Genomic DNA, 21,408 nt, shown 5'->3' with positions numbered 1-21,408 from the left:
TTTTCAAGTAGTCTAGTGACTGGAAATTTCACCCTTAAGGTGAGATGACCGGGGTTCGAATCCCAACCCCCTGTTGTGTATTGGGTCTTTTTCTATGTTTGAGCCCACTTTGTAATTATTGAACTTGGGCTCATTGACTTGTATATGGTGTTTTGCCTATATAAGTACATGGTGTGTGAATGACCTTTTACCATAACAAGTGGTATCAGAGCCTGGTTTGTTTACCTTTCATCTTTTGCTCATGTACAATTAAGCTACTTTGAAGCGCATCAATGGAAAGATTGGTAACATCATTTGATTCCTCTATGGAGCAAGTAACATAGTTAAATTTTTCTGGCATGGAACGCAAAATCTTCTCTACTATGGTCACTTGTTCCATTGTTTCACCTTGAGAAGTCATCTTGTTTGCAATTGCCATAGTTCTTGCATAATATTCAGCCACCGTTTCATTTTCCCCCATCTCAAGAACTTCAAATTCTTTGCGAGAAACTTGAAGTTGAGCTCGTTTCACCTTGGTTGAACCTTTATACTTCAACCTCATAGAATCCCAAATATCTTTCGAAGTTTCTTTTGAAAGAATCGTTTCTAAGATTTCACGATCGATTGACTGGAACAAGTAATTCTTCACCTTCATATTTGTGATCTTGCTTGCATGAGCTGCTTGAACCTGTGCTGCCGTGGCAGAGGACGAATCAACAAGGAAAATGTTGAGTGCTATAAGTGTCACAAATTATGACACTTAAAAATGAATGTCCTACTTGGGAAGAATCTGCAAAATATGTTGAGTTTGATGTTGAGGAAGAGATGCTTCTCATGGCCAACATTAACTATCTTTCAATTGGATGTAAAAAGTGCATTTTTACATGGTGAACTAGCTGAAGATATTTATGTGGAACAACCTCTTGGATATCACAAGGGAAGCAAGAATAATGTATACAACTTGCAAAATCTTCTCTACTATGGTCGCTTGTTCCATTCTTTCACCTTGAGACGTCACCTTGTTTGCAGTTGTCATAGTTCTTGCAAAATATTCAGTCACTGTTTCATTTCTCAAATTGAAGAAGGGTTTAGGGATGACAGTTGCTCAAAAGTGTTAAGTTTTTACTTGTCTAGCTTGCCTGGCTTGTTTGCTTATCTGTGAGGCCTGCAAGCAGTGGTGCACGCACTTATGAGCTTGTTTTGCTTGTCTGCCAATGCCTATGTCTTGGCCTGGCCTGCTTTACTATTTTGCTTGTTTCTTCTTTTAGTTTGTTAATTGTAGTGTTATACAATTAGAGGAGGATTATGTTGTGTATTGGGTCTTTTTCTATGTTTGAGCCCACTTTATAATTGTTGAACTTAGGCCCATTGACTTGTATATGGTGATTTGCCTATATAAGTACATGATGTGTGAAAGACCATTTTACCATAACACCCCCTGCATATATAATACAATGTTCTGCCAAGTGAGTTAAGCTCACGGAACTATGTGTCAGTATTTCTAATCTTATAGATTATGTTTTCTCTACTATGTTAAAAAATGGTTAAATTTTTTAATCTAAACTATAACAATAAAAAAAACTTGACAAACAAAAGGAGAATTCTTTAATACACACCTAGAGTTTCAGTTGGACAGTGGTATCCAAAATTTAAATTTACTTTAAAATAATTAAATATAAAAAATGGCATGACATTAAACAATAGAAAACTTCCATTAGATGTTGATAAAACTGATAGTACTAAAAACTGACAAAATGATGAATCTCAACATATTTTTCTACTTTTTTTTGAACAAGACATATGTTTCTACTTAATAATTTAGTATCAACAATGAATCCTTTTCCTAGAATATAATGAAGTATTTTTTTTTTTTGGTCAAGTAATATTTTTCTACTCAAAAGTTTTGACAATATAACATCCAGTTATATTGTCAAGGTCACATATTTGTGTTAAGCTTGATGAGAAATATAACATCCACTTTATTTAGTCTAAAGTTTTGTTAATTATGAAATATAACATCCAGTTAAAGAAATATAGTGACCTAGAAAAATAGTGGTTTTTCGTTGAATGTTAGTACAAAACTACTTTAAACGTTAGATATCATTTAATAGATGAACTAAGGTCTCAAATATTTGTGTTAAGCAACCCATTTTTTGGTAAACTATGTCATATGTTTTTTTAGAATAAGGAGTCAAATTTGACACTTCATCAAATTCCAATGACAAAAATATTAAGGGAAATTTGTTATTTTTTGGATTAGTTAAGGTCTCTCCCCATGAAAGATATTCTTAATGGTCCGAGGAAAGACCATCCAAATTTTGGTGATGGTTTATCAGATTGTACTGAGCTTCTCTTCTCATTTCCAAACTTTGGTGTGCTACTGCAATGTGAAATCCACATGAAGTAATTCTAAACCCTTCTACTCTCCCTCTGAAGTAAAGATGAGATTGTTTTGTGTGAACAAAGAAGAGAAACTTACCCAACACATGCATTAAGCACACAAACTATGGTTAACACAGTCAACAAAGAGAGAGAGGGTAAAAGAAAAAGAAGTTGACCAAGCATCTTGTGGGTGAGCTACCTGCCTCTTTCACACGCTCAATGGCGTTGAATTTTTTAATAAAATCATGCACCTTTGATGCCTTTAGGCCTTAACCATGTACCCATGCAATTCTAATTTACAACCTTATATATATAAAGAATAGTGAGTTACAACCAAATAAAAAACAGAGAAGAAGGAAAAACAAAACAAAAATCAACATAGAAATATTCCACGTCTTCCCTTTTTGCCTCAAAGAATTGAAAGACTCGTAGAGAGAATTCACAAGTTTGGGAAGAAAGACAAACAATCCTTATACTTGATACTTCCCTCCATTATTCTATAGTCCTAACCTGTTCTCAAAATTTTCATTTCTTTTGGGAAAGAGATTTAACATATTGAAAAAAGAATAGAGAAATGGGACGTATTCCATGTTGTGAGAAGGACAATGTGAAGAGAGGTCAGTGGACACCTGAGGAAGATAACAAGCTCTCTACTTACATTGCTCAACATGGCACTCGCAACTGGCGCCTCATTCCCAAGAATGCTGGTTAGTCTCTTTTGCGATCTACATCTATATTTTATTTGAATCAATGTGAATAAAACAAGCTTTAATACTTGATTTTGTGAATGAAATAGGCCTTCAGAGATGTGGAAAGAGCTGCAGGTTAAGGTGGACTAATTACCTTCGTCCTGACCTTAAGCATGGCAATTTCTCGGATGCAGAAGAACAAACCATCGTGAAGCTTCATTCAGTTTTCGGTAACAGGTACAACAAATGTTAACTATGCATTGAGGTTATGTTATATGTAGTGTATGAGATTATCTGTATCAGTGTTAATGCATGCTTAAATGTGTGTTCAGGTGGTCACTCATAGCAGCCCAGCTGCCAGGACGCACCGACAATGATGTCAAAAACCACTGGAACACCAAGCTGAAAAAGAAACTGTCAGGCATGGGTATAGACCCTGTTACCCACAAACCATTCTCCCATCTAATGGCGGAAATTGCTACAACATTGGCACCCCCACAGGCAGCTCACCTAGCTGAAGCAGCCCTCGGTTGTTTCAAAGATGAGGTGCTCCACCTTCTTACCAGGAAGCCAATTAACTACCAGGGCCAACATTCTAATGCAGCAATGGGGAATAACATCACCGATTACTTTAACTGTAAGCCAGAAGAAAGGGAAGATACTGTTGAGAAGATTAAGTTTGACCTATCAAAGGCCATACAACAAGAACATGAAATGGTACCCACAAATAAACCTTGGGACTCCACTGCTACATCTGCAAGTTTTGCAATGCCATACAATGTTTTCCCTACGATGTCTGGGTTTCAGTTCAGTCCATCATATTTTGGCAATAAAGGGGATGCATCACCATGGAACCAAAGTTTATGTACCGGAAGCACATGCACAGCCATGGATCAGCAAAGCCAGTTTCATGAAAAACTTCAAGAGGAAAATGGGGATGATTCTGAGGCTACAAAAGAAATTAGAAATCTATCCAATATATTCAACTCAGACTGTGTTGTGTGGGATTTACCAGCCGAAGATTTAATTAATCCCATGGTATAAGAAATATGATATTACAAAATAGAAAAAGCTTAGAAGCTCAACTTGTGAGACTGCATTATGGAATAAAATTCTTACAAAGATGATCAATGGTACAAATGTAAATAAGAGCTATTTTTACAAATACACAACAAATGAAAAAGATACTTTGCCTAACCAATTTTTTCAATACTTCCTAATAATATCTTCAGATAATAAGATCACGCAAAATACGATGATGAAGAGGATGTATCTGCCAGAATCTGTGAATGTCAGGGGAGAAAAAAATAAACATTAGGACAAAATATATATTAAAAAAACAAAGAAGTAATCATTATGTTTTCTAAATCACAGCACAATATGTTTGGACTCCTTAGAAACCTACCTCAAGTTGCTCTTCAGTGAATAACTCTTTCTGAACATTCCATGTATCAGCATGGGTCCGCCGGAATTCTGCAACAGCTTTTGTAACAGTAGATTTCACAGGGGATGGCTCCCCGCTAAATCGAGCTAGTAGTGTAACATGCTCAGGCAACCAACTGAAAGTAGTTATGCAGTCAGATAACAACAGAAAAATAGTATCAAAATAATCAGTATATGCATAATCAAGAAAAAAAAGCCGGTGATTGGTGCGAGGGTGTGTGATTGTTGTAAATCCTGGGGTACTGAGTTCATTTTCTAAGGATAAAAAAAATGCTTTCAAATATCTCCAAAACAAAAACAAGAAAAAACGTATGCTTATAATCCTTGTAACCTATAATTGAGCTCAATAGATGGAACCGTCTATATATAGATCAAAAGTCCAATTAGAGTAACAAAATTATTTCCACAAAAAAAGTTATTGTTTCTCCCCAGTTAATCGTGCTTGCGAATGTGATTACAAGACAATCTTTTGGATTTCTCCAAACCGAGTTCACTGATCATTTGTCAAATTCAATTACCATCAATCATTTACCCTTCTAATAATATATAGGGACATCACATTATTTTTTTTACTTTGATATTGTTCCTTTGTTACTCATGGATGAACTTACATTTTCAACTTATGCATAAGTTCATTTTTTTTTATATCATCGACATATTATCTAACTCTTTTTACTATCTCAAGTTGATTTTACACAGCCACTACTAACATACCATCTCAAGTTGATTTTACATAGTCATTACTAACATACCATATTACCAATATGTAATCATGTTCACTGGATATTATATTGTTGGACAAACCTGGGCATGTCATATGGGGCTGATAATACAGAAGCTACCAAAGCTAGTACAGCACCATGAACAGATGCGACAGATGAACCAGAGCTTGCTTTTCTGCATTTGAAAATTTCCAGTTATTCAAACGAGCAATGTGCTATAGATAAAAATTTGAGAGCAAGATGATCATATCAGCTGCTCAATTGAAAAATAAAAATTAAGTTTGCAAATCTGACCCTATACACCATGCTGTTCAGCCTACATGTTACACATTATTTTTATGACACGCTGGATGCACCATGACTTCATTTCTTATTAATGGAAAATATTCTAGAGTTAACAATTAAGCTTATTCTCCATGTAGAGTAATCAAGTTTCAACTATAGCATGGATGCACCATGTCTTCATTTCTTATTAATGGAAAATATTATAGAGTTAGACAATTAAGCTTATTCTCCATGTAGAGTAATCAAGTTTCAACTATGGCATGAATAGCATTTTCATAAAGGCCAAAAATTACAACTAAGATATAAATTCACAAGACCATGGACAAGGGATAAAGATAAATCGCATTCACTAAGCCCACTTTTTCACAAAATAACAACTAAATTTTCCAGAAACACGAGAAAATATTTAGTATAAGTATAATATTACATCGAAAGAAATTACCTCAATTTTCTTCTCTTTTGTACAATATTTGCCTCAACATAAGCTCGATCACGGAAATCTTTAGCTAGATCTTCATCTCCACCCTTCATTAAGCCTGCTAAAACTGCCGCAGCATGTTCTCTTACCTGGACCAAAGATTAAGTCTTTCAGAATGAGATGATTTAAATGCAGTAATCAGAATCACATCAGACTAATTGTAAATAGCAACCATCAACAATAGATGAAATCACGAGAAAAGAAACAAAGCAAAAGTCAGAACATGGTTTCCCTAAAATATATGTTCATATAGACTTGTCCACATGATGAACAACCACCAGAAAACTAAGATTTTCAAGTGAACACACTTTCTCCACAGGTAAATCAAACAAGCTCCCATTTGGTGTATGATTTTGCCTCATTCACAGCCCAGTTTTTAAAAGTGGAAAGAGGTTCCCAGGCTAATAGACAAGCACAAATCAGGTGAAACTTTTCATCCAAATTACCCAAAATCCAAAATAAAGGAAGGGAGAAAAACAAAATATTTTGTGCTTCTACTTAAAGAGAGAGAGCTTGCCTCGACTTGGTTGTCTACTAGTAACTTTTCGACTGTTCTCCAAATTTCTTGTTTCTTTGAACTTGAGAGAATGAAAGTGTGCCTGTAAAAAATGGAACAAACCTTTATTTTCATCTGCTTAATAACAGGCAGAAGTAGTAAGATAATTATGAGAAATGTTGAGAAACAGGGATTTAAACCAGTTGGCTTAAAAATAAAATATTACAACATGAAGATACACGTGTATAAGGACTCCAACTATTTAAAGTATGCTATGCCAAAGCAAACCAATCACAAGATCATAATACCTGTACATGAAAGTACGGAGATATGTCAATGTAGCAGATCTAGTTCGCCAGTTGGTATCATTGGCAGAAAAAAGAATCACGTCTATCGCCTTCTGGAGGTGAGGTTCCCAAACAATCATCCATTTTAATAATTCAAATGCTGCCTTGGCTAATGTTGACAAATCCTTATTTGATGTGTCCTTCAAAAGAAAACAAAATTACTCAGAAGTGTGATAACCGATATACTTAAATGATGATAGAAAAAAGTAAATGAATATAAATTTTTTTCAATTTTTTTATTTCCCATAGGTTCCCTCCATTGGAAATAATACTATTTGAGACGCGTCGGGAATTAAAGGTGGGTACCTCTTCCAACCAGGATTCAAACCTTGGTTCACCATGTTGTGGGAGTCTAGCCCCTTCAGCTAGACCCAACCCCTGTTGGTAAATGTTTTCTAAATTTTTTAATACAACTTAAAGGTATAGAAATGTTAAAAGCAACATCTACCCTTCATTAAAAGTTTTGCAACAGTAAGCAACACAATTTGACACTTTATTTTCTGTTTCATAATTTCATTGATCATCAACCCCATGTAACCGCATAAACAACACCTTAATTAAAGTGTCCTTATATGAATTTAGGCATACGCATGAGATATAGAGTCTTGTCTATAGAAACAAAAAGCATCCATCTCTGTAGTTAATAGCAGCCACTATAACCGCGACATGTAGCGTAGTGGCCTCTAGGCACTACAAGAACCCTTGTTGCATTAAATATATAAGCAACAGTGGCAGAGTTTGACTGACTTTTTTGAGAAGGCCAAATATAATTAAGAAAATTACATAAACATTTAAATAACGTTATGTAAATGGTTGTTGGTTACTTCCATTGGTTTTTAACTTTGATGCGCAGTATTGGAATACTGCTTACAGAATTTTAACTTTGGTACTACGGTGTAAATTTCTTGTATTGTTTCCCCAAACTTCGGCATAGCAGCCATATCGCTACCACACTATACCACTATACGTTTTGAAGATCAGCCACTATCCGCCATAGACTACATAGCCACCTACAAATATTTTGAGCAAAGACATGCACAAGTATTCTCCAACTTTAAGAACCTCAATATTAAGAAATTCCAAGATTTCAAGGGATTATACTTCAGATTTGGTCACATCCTTTGCTGACAACCATGTTACTTCTTTTAAGATTTTCGTGGAACTAGAATGTTGGAAGAAAGTTAATTGAAGAACGTTTCAAGATATGTCATCCTATACTAACTCCTGGGAGAAAATCAGGATTCTGAGTTTGGTGTATTTACGAAACTCTGGTTAAACAAATGGTAAGAGAGCCAAACTGGCTCTTGATGCCAATAACATAATCAGGTGCCGAAACTAGAAGGCTTAGGAGAATCAAAATCATCCGCAACAAACCATACAATTTGTCAAAGTGAAACACAATCAAGTTCACATAATAAGGAAATGAATTGGATCAGAGTTAAGCATACAGTCAAAGAAGAAGTAAAAAAGTTCAAATTATGATAAATACAGTCAAATTTTTAGTCCAAACCTGCAAGGAAATCACAGGATAAAGAAGCCCCACAATCACATCACGCAGATAAGATGATCTCCCAGACTTCAATGACGAGATGATGAAGTAGAGTAGCTGCATTTGTTTGGAACAATAAACAATTAGTAAAATAAAAATTAAAAGATATAATAAGTAAAAGCAGAACCCATAAAACTATATCTCCTGTTAATACCGTTTCCATCCATTTCATATCATCTTGTGAATCCCCATCTAAATGCCCATTTTGAGAATTTGTATCTATTGGATTCACAGCTTTATCTGATTGGGAAGCAATCTGAATGTTCACAACTGCTTCAGCTGCTCTCTCTGTAAGATGCTGAACCCAGCTTTCATCTTTCATCAAATCATCAACATCGTTGGTTTTCTCAGTGCCCACATTATCACGATGACTTGAATGATATAGCCGAATGTTAGAGCACAATACAGAAAGGGTAACCCCTAGAGCCTCCCTCACCTGTTGCATAGGCATATTAAAATATGTCAAAACCGCAAACAATTAAGAAAATGCCTACCCACTTATATATTCATGTTGCATAACAGGGAGGAGGACATCTGTTTCAGTGCCAAACCACTGATTCTAAATAAATGGACACGTAGCAAGACAGATAACTTTTATGTTCGAATACTACCTGACCACGCATTAGTTAATACTTAATAAACTTATCCATTGCTTTACCATAAGTTTTTTTGCAGAGTTCCTTTTTCTCCTTGCAACTTCCCCAACTATTTTTAAATTCAAAATCATATACGCATAAATTTGTTATGATAATTATTAATCATCACTAACCCTATATACTTATTTTTATAAAGAGATAAACCAGATTACAGTAATATATACAAAAGGATCCATTGCCCCATGGTCCTAGAACAAATGCTACGAAAAGATCCATCCTAAGAATGAAAACGGCCAACTGATGGCACAATAAATCAAGTAAACTAAATTAATATCTTGAATCTGGACACATAGCATGACAAATTGTTCCAGTACAAATGAGCTCTCAACAGCTGAGGAAACAAATTTATCACTTAACATGTAAACTACTTTGAACCAAGTACGGAGGCCAAGGATTCAGTTGACAATGTAAGCCTTCTGATTAGATGTTGCAAATTTAGTTAGTCTTGAGGCTAGTCTTTGTCTCGTTGCATTTGACATGGACGATATTAGTAATATCAGTACAAAATACTGAATTTCCGAAAACAGTAAATGTTAAAATGCGACAGTGTATATTCTAGATCAGCCTACTTAAGTCATTAGGAATTTGACCTATAATCAAATTGGCTGGAACAAGGGATGGTGGAAAGTAATAGATAAAGGATCATAACATTATAATATGAGGTAAATATGATTGATTAGATAAATAGGATCAGAGGGAATGCTTACTTGGGCTGATGAGTGGCACATATTACCAAGTACTTCCTTTAGAAGTGTATTGTGGAGCTGGATTTCAGTTACTGGCATTTTCTGTGGGGATATTTCTATAAGTGAAGCAGCTAGAAAAGCATATCGTTTGGATGTTACAGTGGTAGCTACTGTTGGAGGTAATGGCGTCATCAAGGAATCCAGAATTTTCTGCCTCAAAAGAGGAACTCTTGTTCCATACTTTCCTTTACCAGTAACTGCATATCTTATGCAAGACGACCATTCAGGAACTGATTCAACAGATGGTGCTAAAATTATATTCTTCAACTGGGGCATCAGCCAGCTTTCCCATGCTTCTGATAGACCGTCAATATCAGAATGTAATACACCTGCCAATGCTTCAGCAGCTACACATTGTTTAGACCTCTCCTTGGCAATTGTAAACTCATCTACTGCACCTTTAAGAGCCAACACTACAGGCATGCCACATTCTTGTACTAACCGCTTGAAAATACGAGCAAAACTTGAGTAGAATGTATCACTTCCTAAAAAGGAGATCCAACTTGGTGTGCGTGGCCATGAAGCCGAAAATTCAAAATAAAAACGGGTTATGGATTTGTCTGCTAAGCTTTGAATACTGGAATCTCCATGATTTCCTCTAGAAGCAGATTCGTTGTCAGTTATTATATGAACATGGGAAAGACTAGTGAGTGTGTCATTGAAGAAACCGTCTTCCTGAAAAGTTTGTGTTAAAGTTCCTTCAAGGGATGACTTGGCATGGCCTTTCAAACCCTCGAGTACGTCAGATTTCTCACCAGGAGACAGCTTATAAGGTGATTCCTTTAACAATGTATTCAGAGCCGAAATAGCAAGTATCCTTGTCTGAGGAAGTTGACTTTTCAAATTCTTCAAGAAGTGTCCTAAATAAGAAACAGCATGAATAGCATAAAGACGATGCATAAAAAAGGTGCAGTAATACTGACTTTGAATGTGCAAAAGGCTAGCCAAAAACAGAAAACAAAAGATCCAGAAGCAAACAAGAAGCTATACAGACCAGCAGCTTCACTCAGGATTTTGGATGATGAATTTGGATGGCTCCGAGACGCCAAAGCCAGCAGGAGCAGAACTCTGTTAGCCATCAAATTATACCTGAATAAACCGAAAATGTCAGGTCAACATTTTAAATATGCAAGAATCACAACATATAGCTTAAACTAGTTATCCAATTGTGAGCCGCCATGTAAAACTAAATAAATGAAAAGGAATCAGCTGACAGAACACAAATATACAGAAGAACTCATTAATCATGAGTCAAAATTTTCAAACCAAATGAATAAACATTTACCGCCAATGCAAGCCAGTAGAATCAAAACTCAAAGAACCAATCTGAGCAACCAAATCGGAAAAACCAAGTTCCCCAGTATGATTTTCTTTGTCTGATATCTTGAAAAAGCTTCTGGATACTCCAGAAAATTGGATATTGTATTTCACAAAAAGCTGTTTGAAGTAAGGAAAAGTTAAACAATGAAAAAGCACATGATAAAATTGCAATAATCTGATGCACAGAAGCTTACCTCATTAATTGCTTTCTGGGATTTCAAGGATTCGTGATGAGAACTTCAAAGAAGAAACAAGGAAAGTATTATTCTCTAATGTTAGACGAGGTAATGGTGATATTTATCTAAAAGGGGGAAACAAGGAAAATGGAATTACCTTGAAAGAATTGACAAGATAAATGAAGAGAATGACTTTTGATCCTAGAATCAAAGAAAATATGTAAGAATAATGAAAATATTAGCTGCCCATAAAAGAATTTTAAGAACCTAATCCTTGACAATCACCGTAGTCAAATGCTTGAGAACTGTTTGTGAGGCAAGGACTGAACAAGAACCCAAGACTGCATACTCCTTGGCGTTGGGGTCCTGCAAGTTACTAGTAAGAGTGATGACACATTTTGAAATCATAGATGGCCATCTCTTGATCAGCTTCACTAGAGCTTTCCCTGCAAGCCTGGGTCATAAAAGACTCTTAATCATCAAGCATAAAACACCACAATTGTATCCAATGAAGCATGTTAAATTATGGGATGAGACGTTAGCTGACATCCAAAATGAAGGAGAATCAAAATAAATCTGTATGACTTAACTTCTATAACACATGAAACCTCAAAGAATTAAATGTGGTTTGATTATTACATTGATGCAAGATGCCACTACACATATTATCGATGGAATAATATATGTGCTACTATTCTTTCTTTTAGGAAGAAAATACGTTTCAATTAGAGAAGAAAAAAAACAAACAAGAATAGATGATAACACCAATCACTATGATTCTAACTGGTAGTTTCCAACTTTCAAAATAAATTGGTCTGATTTTACTTAAAAAAATAAGTGGTTGACTTTAACAGGAAATGTAAGTAGTTCAACCTAAACATGAACTATGAGGCATCTATGCTTGGATTGTAACATGAGGAAAGAACCATACCACAACTTGATTCTTAAGCACTTCAGCAATTACGGGCAATACTTTTATGCCCTTTTCTCTTTTCCTTATAAACTATTGTCTATCGCAAATTTATTGTGCACACTATACTATAGAAATCAAATCAATGCCATTTTAGATCATTGGAGGTGGAATACTCTAGAAATTCTATATTAAGGCAAAGCCTTTGAACTGATTTCATTGTGCTAATTTTCGCTCCGGCAAAAGAATTCTGGATTCTTTGTTTGTTCATTGAATATCATTAAATACATAACTAAGGGTGAAGTGTCAAAAAGAAATGCTACATAGCAAGCCAATAGCTAACATGTGAAAATCAAATAATATAAAACATCAAATTTTCAGTTAGCAATCGATTTCACAATCACTTACAGGCGAACAGTTTCATAGCTATGCACAGCGAGACTCAACAAATCATCCATCAAAATAGTCACGTGTTCAGATGGACAGTAATTCCCACTTGTACGGTAAAGATGATAGGATGCTTGTGAAGACCTCCAGGTATTGTGCATGAATGCCTTGTCGATAAGAGCCCACCTAGGTCTGAAATGACGACAACCCCAGTCTTATCAAAAAGTTCATTGCACACAGTTCTTGCGTTTAAGAGCGAAGAGTAGTCAAAGTAGTAGTACCTTTTCTTTCCTTTAGAATGAGAAGACACAATAAAATTAATTGGCGGTTCTATTATGGCAGCAGATTCCAACTTCCAAGCCTGTCTGTGACTAGACCACTCATCATATTCCAAACTTCCTGTGTTCAAGAAGGGAACAGAATTAGGCTGTGCATGTGCAAACAGAATTTCGAATAATATGCAAAAACTTAATTGGATGGAGAATTCAATACCATAATTTCCCAAAGCGTCAATAATACGAATAACAAGTATCAACAGGATACTGTCATCAGATTTATTCTCGACGACATATCTGTTAAACAGACGAAGGTTAATGGCATTATGGGATTTTTGGAAAACCAGACACATAAGTTGAAGGGATGATTATATAAAGTAGCAGTAAATGTGACCCTTACTTGCAGGCTGCATGTACAATCTCAGTTGCTTTTTCTCTCAGAGCAGTAGTTCCAACAGTACATCCTGTTGCCCCAGCAATTAGAAATGTATGGTTCGGATCTTCAACCGTTCCATTCTTAGAGGCCGGAACAAAATCAGGCAAGCAAGAAAAAAGCCCTTGCAATGACGATTCAATGCGTAAAAGAGTCACTTTCAAGTGCTCTTTCTCATCTCCTGCATGGAAAATTACATTCAATATAACAGATAAAAAAAACATACATTTGTATTATTATCCTTTAGGAATTTCCTTCGTGGAAAACTAATACTATCATCCAAATACGTCTTATGATAAGAAAGAGGGAAACTCCAAGAAAACAGAATAATGGGTATTTACATAAGGAACATCGATAATTTCAAGAAAGATTCATAATTAATACTACTAGTCTTCATCGTCAAAGAGGAATTTAAATAAGCAATCATGCTAATAAATACAGGATAACTAATTAACTTCTTGAGACAAATGCTTATTTGTTATACCTTGATCAGCATGAATTTTACTTTGGCATATTTTCAACAGATCATCCAAAGCAGACTTAAAATGAATATCTAAAAGCTCATTTGCAAAATGAATTTCTTCATCGCAAGGAATATGCCACTTTGGAATCAACCTTTCATCATTGGAAAAATCTTTCGTGCTAATCCACTCTTCTAGAGCAACAGCATCAGGGTGACTAAGAACACACCTAGAAATCAAAAAAAGAAATTGTGTTTATGTTACCGAAGATCCATTGAATCAGGGGGAAAATACTATGCAAACATAGTGAAATGAGTGCAACCCTTCTAATACATACTTATATTGGTCTATTGGATAATAGTGAATCTGACTTCCAAGAAGGGACCGAAGAAGATGATCAGCAGCACCATTAACCTGTCAATGAAAGTAGTAATCAAATATAGAACCAATGGACTAATACTCGGCATCAAATCCATGCTGAGTATGAGACTATAATCAGCTTATTTGAAGCAACATATCAAGTGTGCTGGTAAGAATAAGACCTTCCAAGATGGTGAGTCAAAAGCCAAGAAGATAACTTCTTTTAATTGATCCTTGTAGCGGAGGAGTGCTGGACCTCCATATGTGATACCAACTGATAATATCTTTAGTTGATAGTCAATTGCAGCCTCAAGAGCAGGTGAAATTGAGGACCTAACCTGAAGTAGAGAAGTCTCAGCTTTCCAGAGAATCCAGAGGGAATGTTGAAGTCAAAGATAATCACAACTGACTAAAATCAGGTACCTTGGTTGAAGCAGAAGGATCAAAATTCCCACCTCCTCCAAATCCAGTGCCTGGTGTTCCTTTCAAAGAGGATATCACAGACACTAATATTGGCTCAACAAGTTGACTGACTGCTTCTTCCGGGTTCGAATGAACACACGCACAACATAGCAGTCCAACCTCTGCAATAGCACCAGGAAGAATGTTTGTCCTCACAAACTTGGAAATTTTCTTCAATGCCTGTTTGATATGTCAGTGATGTGTAAGACAATATATTGGCTCAGAAAGGGTTGTCTGTATCAAGTATTTCTTAGTTATAAAGTAACACCTGATTATATAGCGATTTTGAAAGCCTCCCAAGAAGAATTTCAAGAACACAGAAGTAGTATGGACCATCATCAACTAGAAAAGTTCCTGACGAAGCTGATGACTGCAGACCTTCATTTCTAATATACCAAAAACCAGTTACCCAATTATAAAAGCATAATAACAAACATACATACATAAAATCCACTTAAAGAATATCTTTTCCAAATAACATAATATGCAAGAGAGGGGACTTTGACACTATTACTTACAAAACACTGCTGGGTTCCAAGTGTAGAAGTAGGGAAAACAGACGGCATAAGAACTCATCCAGCCACTCAGAAAAGCGGATCATTGGCATAAATGATAAGTCATCAATTTTATCATCCAATAAAGCCAACTGCATTTACACGGTAAAGAGGTTAAGCATTCTCTATATTAGTGCCAGCAAGAAGCTGTTATTCGATATATCAAAAAGTTGAAACTCACATTTGAAAATATGGAACCAATTAACTGCATGGTAGCTAAAGTTTTCGGAGGGTCGTTAGCATCCATGCCAAGTAATGCATTGGATAATGAAACCCCCACAAGATCAATAAATGTTTCATCACCACCACCAACATGCACTTGTTTCATGGAGGAAGCTGATACAGATGTATAAAATAGCGAACGCCCAACAAATGCCACCGACATAACTGCAATTTTCAACTGGTGGGTGGCAGTCATCTGGATAGGCAAAATGAATATGGTCAGAGGGACAAACTAATATAATACAGTATACTGTTTGAAGAGTAAGAAGAATATCACATCCCTCAGTGGATATTTTACCAAGAACATATTATGCTTTGGACATGCCATTAACCACATAATTTCTAAAATTCTACCGCGAAAAAAAAAAAAAAATTCAAACAGCACAACTAACCGTCTCAAGGGCCATTTGAAACCGAGATGCCACAAATGGAAGGACCAATGACGGTTCCACATAAGACAATATAGAAGTTGCTGCAGCAACTGTCTCAGAGAGATGCTCATTCTTGCTGTATTGACCACGATCAATTAACTTTAGCATTGTATTAACAAAGAAGACCCTCTCTGATTCTCCAAAATGCTGTTCAGTGGGTCTGCAATTATTTATTCCCCTGTAGAACAGACTTTTTCAGTTCCATAAAACAGGGGCGGGAAAAAACAGAATAGATGGCAAAGGATAATAATCCGTACAACTGTTCATTCTGTAGACGCTTCTGAAATTGAATCACCAAATGATACAAAAACCGCTCCAGTGAGTAAGTCCATCGACCACCATTTGAGGGATGATAATATCTATATATAAAAAATAAAAAAAAAGACAGTAAAAAAAATGAAATAATTGAATTGAAGAGAGTGCGGGCTTAACTAAGCTAAGTACTGCAAGCGACGTGTAAGTAAACTAACTGTTCCAGAATGTTGACCAATTTCTCAAAGTGCTGTTTCGCAGAACTACCAGGTTTTAGCATATATACCTGCAATTGCCATTACAAAAGATCACTATTAAAAGTAAGAAAACAGCAACATGGCTCCAACGTTACAATCCCACAAAAGTAAGGAAGAACATATTTTCTTACAATTGACTTGGCGATAGCCTTTGCAGGGGTGGAAGTTCTATTGGAAAACAAGAACCTTGTGTTTCTTGGGACATCCAGTGAATAGGGATATGATCCACTTCCATTTGCAACAGGAACCTGGGATTCATGAGTGCAAGCATGAAATGTAGGTAAAATCCAAATGACCAACCAAAGGAATAAGCTATGAAAATAAAGATCAATTAGCTTTACAAATATTGAATAAGTATAAAATTTAGATCCGGATTGGATGCAGGTGGCACCCATGACTGCATGCAGTCAGTGATATCAGGACCGTCCAATTTAAATCGGACGGTTCAGATTTAAAGATCAAAACCTTTATATTTTAAAAAACTAAAACTACATTAAAATCTGAGCCGTCTAATTTTGATTGGACGGCTCTAACAGCTGACGGCAGCATGACTGCACTGGATCCATTTCCATGCATTTTTTACTCAAAACAATAATTTAAAAACAATAGTTTGATAGCATGCTAATGACTTCACAACCAAAGCTCTACACTTCGTGCAGCTAAAATTTGTGGCTTGGAGTGGTGACAAAATCGTAAGTGGGATAGTCTCCATGATGATGATGGGGGAAACAAATAACTAATAAAGCTGTGGCAGTGGCTGTGGCATTAAGATTACCATATGTTGGAGGTGTGTTTGGAAATGGATTGGAATTCCTATTTACACAATGATGCATCTCAAGAGTCTGTCTTTCAATGCTTGTGTATATATGTATGAGAGTTGATGGGGGAAAAAAAACTCCGATATTAAGAAGGGCTGTGCTGGTCTTGTGGTAGAATAATATATATCTGCTACCATACAACAGTGTTAGTTTCCAAGCTTAAGGCAGGAGCATTGGCACCGTGAAGCTTCCCAGTAGTTGAAAATTTTCTATTGAGGAGATGATGTTTATTTGTTTGTATCCAGAGGAATTTAACCAAAAAAAAAAAATGAACAATAGAATCCAGCAGTTGACCAGCAGGTACATCCAGTGTATTTATCAAAAGATAAAAATAAGGTATAAATATGTGTGATCAATTACGTGAAAAGACTTAACATTCTGCATTACCCTCAAGATTTTATTTTTTTGACTAAGCATTGCCCTCTAAGATAAACATCATTCTTTTGACATTCACCACTAAGCACTTTTATATAATTTTATTTTTTTTAATGCAAACTTATAACAAAAAAAAAACGTGTTTCACTACACGTGTTAAAAAAAAAAACATTTTTAAATGTTCAAAAGGTGAAATCCCAGTTGCAATAACAAACTAGTTTGTAAATATTTAAAAGGGGAGAAAAAGCAACACAATAAATTATCTTTAAGTGAAGTGTCTAAGAGAGATATAGCATGTATGTACTTCTGACCATATTCAATCAATCTGTAAATCAAAATGTAAATAAGACTAACATTACTAGAAGAATCGATATGCTCACCTCAAACATATTTAAGTATTTAGCAAAAAGCAAAGGCAACAATCCCTCCCAATCAACATCGGGGTAATTTTTTACAACACGAGCTATGACATCTGCCCACTGACTGTTCCAGAATTGGCAATTTGGTATAGATTCCCACAAGTCTATACACTCTGTAATCCAGTCACTGTGAATTCAATTGTAAGACTCCACCGCACAGGAAATCAAATCAGATATCACACAAAATAAATTTCCTAACAAATTTATGCTTCTTACTGTGTATAAAAGGCCTGATTGTCCAGATTTGTTGGGAGAAACAGTCTAGCAAACCCAGATCCTTCAAAAGATGAATTATGCCATGGATTTTGCAATAAAGATCTGCAAATCATCCATTGAACCAAAGAAAAATAATTATAAAAAAAACAAGATGCTGAAACTAAAAAAAAAATAAAAGTTCTAACACGGGTCCACCAATATTCCACTAAATGGAAACAGACAATTCACTTTCATTTAACTCAGTCAATAAAAAGTACAAAATAAATGAAGGCATAAGGAGAAAAACTTGTTCAACAATAACATTATACAGAAACAATGCCAAAGCACTCACTTAAACTCAGACCATATCTCAGAGGCAGAACCTGATGGGAAGAATCTTCGGCAGGACTGAACAAGTGAAGTTATAGTTTCAAAATGCCGTTGTCTTACTCTCCAACCTTCTGGGCCTGTACTTCTGCAACAATAATATAATTCATAATCACCAGACTAATTAAGGATAACTATTGTGTTTATTTTTAATTCAAGTTTTAAAAACCGGGATTTATTTTCATTTCTTCCCTCTGTTTTCAACGACAAAGCTAAGAAATCACAAATTCCATAGCTAGGCATCGCAAACTATGAACAGCGCAAAATAACTTAAAAGTTAAACCTATTAACGCTGCGGCATTGACAGTAACAGTATAAACCTTACCTGGTAAAATGTGTGCTAATCAGTGTATCATATAGAGGCCTCCATTCAATAGTCAGTGCAATCTTTTTCCTATACTTGTTGAGTAGTCTGACTAATAAATTTCCCCATCTAACCTAATAAATAAGAAATGACACATTCATTTAAGAGCATGAAAAGACATGAAAAGAAGAAAACTGCATATCTCATTCGATACAAAATGCAGCACCTGAGCATAAAGCTTATTACGGGACATGTGAAATAGTTCAAGGCCCATCTGAATAAGGGTGCGTACATCTTCCAAAGACACGTCACTTTTCGCCTTTATGAAACTGCACAACACATAAAAGTCAGATTCCATCCCATTAACCAACTACATCCGAATACAGCCTATGAACAGAAAACCCCATATCCACTACTAATGCGATTTCGAATGCAATGAAGAGCGAGTGGATACTAATAATAAGAATCTCCCACTGAATAACATACATCTGATTCAATTCCATAAAACAACTCCATCCGGATACAACCCATGAACAGAAAACCCCATATCCACTACTAATAATGCAATTTGGAATGCAATGAAGAGCGAGTAATACTAACTAAAATAAGAACTAACTAGTTATAAAAGAACTAACTAAATAGTGAAACAAATGAAATTATTTATACATATATGATGTGATGTTACATACACAGTTAATTGACCCTGACAACACTCAAACATTATTTGTTTGGATTTGCTTATTTGAAGTAATCAATCACTTCTCTTTGACAGGTACACCCAAGTGAAAGTTTTGAAAACAAAACCTATGAAGCATTGACACAAACACCGACACCAGATACGATACTGACAAGTACACACTGACAATAATTTAAAACTGAAGTGATTGAGTGTAACCATATGTGTCTGACACTACACGCGCCACCTTCAATATAAAGTGCCGGTGCTACATAGAAAGCCATTAATTTCTCATAATTAAGCTGAACCAAAGATATATAAATAATACCAATCAAAATCAATTAATCACTCTACTCAAGTAATTTCAGCATAATTGCAACTTGCTTACAAAAAAGTGAAAAGTCACACGGTAAAAGACAAAAAAAGTGATAAAACCATGAAGTCAATAGCGTTTCAGTAACTTCCATCTTCGAATTCGATCGCAACAAAAAAAAAATCGTGCAAACAGTTACCTCTAAAAGAGTACTAACACCTAAATTAATTTAAAAAAATAGCAGAAAAAAAAAATCAATTGAAACTAAATTAACGATTTATGTGAATTAAATCCTACTGCAAAAACAAAACAGCATAAAATGAAAATAAAGAAAAACGAAATTGAAGAAAACGAAAATCAGCAAACGAATTAAGAGAGAGAAAAAGGAAATTGAAAAATTGGAGTTGAAAATGGAACTGACAGGTCAAGAACGGAGATGTATCTGAGAGTTGAATAGACGGATTCGGGATCGTCACGGTTGAAAGATGAGTTGACGGTTGCGATGATGCGTGAGAAAGAATCTCTTTCGCCGGCGGTCTGAGCCGCCACAGGTGGCGGCAACCATGCATTGTAGAGATGCATTTTTTGGTTTGGGAAGAAATGAAGAAGAAGAAGAAGAAAAAGCAGAGAGAGAGAGAGGTTTTGGTAGTTATTTGTTGAATTGAACTGTGAATGTGAATTTATATATAAAAAAAAAAAGAGTGTGTAGGTGTGGATTGAAGATTTAGAGTGCTTTCTGAACAAGAAAGGTAAATTTCAGTCGAAGACAGAGAGAGGAGAGTGTGAAACTCAAAATTATTATTTAATTTAGATTTAGCTAACCTTTTTATTTTACCAAGTTTCTATGTTACCTATAATATAATATGGATTTAAATTTAAATACACATTTTACACCGTCAATCAATACCAACCATGTTTTCCGCCACATCACCTTACTTCACCCCACTTTCTTGATATGACATGGCAAAATGGTGGTTGTTTATTGGACGATCGTGTAAAACTATTTTACAACGTCGGTGCATATCAATTAAACTCATATAATATAATTAATATTAGTTGGAAATATATGTGGTATACATGACGATTCTCTTGTTTCAATCGAATTTTTTTCACACGCATTCCAGGAATCGGATTCAGCTAACTTTTTTTATATACATGTTGGACATAAATTTGGTATTTATCAATTAAATATAATTGGTGGGTCCAATATTTATTTTGGAGGTTATATTATCAAAACAAAACTTTCAAAGTTGGTGTCGAGAACTCCCTATGTCGAAGCAGAAAAGCGTTTCGAGAGCTGTAGAGGATGCGTATAGTTTTGGTTTTACCAGGAGGCTATCGAAGGCGCAAAATCGAATCGAGAGATAGTTGGGCCAAGCCCAAAAAAGAAACAACGAACGGCCCAAAAGGTCTTGGCGCGCGCTGAAGAAATGAAAGATGAAAGTGGAGAACGTGGTCGACGTGGCAAATGAAGGAGCGTCCAGATGATCAAGAAACAGTTACCACTTAGTAGTAGTATTTATAGTAGTTTTTCATTCTGAACAATGGTCACAAAATTTATACAAACTTTCTCTCTAAAAATTCTAAGTACTCAGCGATCGAACGAACGGAATTCGAAGGAGAAATGTATGTTTTGTGAACCATCTTTA

General features: G+C 35.5%; 2 protein-coding genes across 2 annotated transcripts; one reads left to right on the top strand and one right to left on the bottom strand.

The window, feature by feature from the left end:
- Window positions 1–2,722: 2,722 nt before the first annotated feature.
- On the top strand, window positions 2,723–4,094 carry LOC123912850 (transcription factor MYB80). Its single transcript, XM_045963426.1, has 3 exons — window positions 2,723–3,068; window positions 3,158–3,287; window positions 3,383–4,094. The coding sequence occupies exons 1-3, from the start codon at window positions 2,936–2,938 to the stop codon at window positions 4,092–4,094; spliced, it is 975 nt and encodes a 324-aa protein (XP_045819382.1). The 5' UTR covers window positions 2,723–2,935.
- A 25-nt stretch (window positions 4,095–4,119) lies between these two features.
- On the bottom strand, window positions 4,120–20,608 carry LOC123912849 (proteasome activator subunit 4). Its single transcript, XM_045963425.1, has 35 exons — window positions 20,181–20,608; window positions 18,997–19,099; window positions 18,792–18,904; window positions 18,432–18,554; window positions 18,101–18,202; window positions 17,846–18,011; window positions 16,404–16,520; window positions 16,234–16,301; window positions 16,021–16,122; window positions 15,725–15,941; window positions 15,292–15,528; window positions 15,075–15,202; window positions 14,825–14,942; window positions 14,518–14,736; window positions 14,277–14,432; window positions 14,072–14,148; window positions 13,758–13,963; window positions 13,241–13,454; window positions 13,058–13,137; window positions 12,847–12,964; window positions 12,587–12,757; window positions 11,554–11,722; window positions 11,426–11,469; window positions 11,287–11,329; window positions 11,058–11,209; window positions 10,767–10,861; window positions 9,734–10,632; window positions 8,525–8,806; window positions 8,332–8,427; window positions 6,783–6,961; window positions 6,496–6,577; window positions 5,943–6,067; window positions 5,298–5,390; window positions 4,456–4,609; window positions 4,120–4,333 (listed from the first exon to the last, which is right to left on the bottom strand). The coding sequence occupies exons 1-35, from the start codon at window positions 20,339–20,341 to the stop codon at window positions 4,292–4,294; spliced, it is 5,451 nt and encodes a 1,816-aa protein (XP_045819381.1). The 5' UTR covers window positions 20,342–20,608; the 3' UTR covers window positions 4,120–4,291.
- Between the last annotated feature and the right edge of the window lie 800 nt (window positions 20,609–21,408).

Source organism: Trifolium pratense, linkage group LG3 (genome assembly GCF_020283565.1).
Source record: "Trifolium pratense cultivar HEN17-A07 linkage group LG3, ARS_RC_1.1, whole genome shotgun sequence".
Classification (NCBI taxonomy): Eukaryota; Viridiplantae; Streptophyta; class Magnoliopsida; order Fabales; family Fabaceae; genus Trifolium; species Trifolium pratense.
Note: the sequence above shows the minus strand (reverse complement) of the source record. Positions and strands in the feature narration are given on the sequence as shown.

Excerpts from the sequence above, each read along its gene's own strand:
- LOC123912850 (XM_045963426.1), top strand. The coding sequence starts at position 2,936 with ATGGGACGTATTCCATGTTGTGAGAAGGACAATGTGAAGAGAGGTCAG. Across the intron at positions 3,069-3,157 it reads CCTCATTCCCAAGAATGCTG|GCCTTCAGAGATGTGGAAAG; the intron begins GTTAGTCTCTTT and ends TGAATGAAATAG. Across the intron at positions 3,288-3,382 it reads CATTCAGTTTTCGGTAACAG|GTGGTCACTCATAGCAGCCC; the intron begins GTACAACAAATG and ends ATGTGTGTTCAG.
- LOC123912849 (XM_045963425.1), bottom strand. The coding sequence starts at position 20,341 with ATGCATCTCTACAATGCATGGTTGCCGCCACCTGTGGCGGCTCAGACC. Across the intron at positions 15,529-15,724 it reads TTCAAATGGCCCTTGAGACG|ATGACTGCCACCCACCAGTT; the intron begins GTTAGTTGTGCT and ends TTGCCTATCCAG. Across the intron at positions 8,807-9,733 it reads TGTGCCACTCATCAGCCCAA|GTGAGGGAGGCTCTAGGGGT; the intron begins GTAAGCATTCCC and ends CCTATGCAACAG.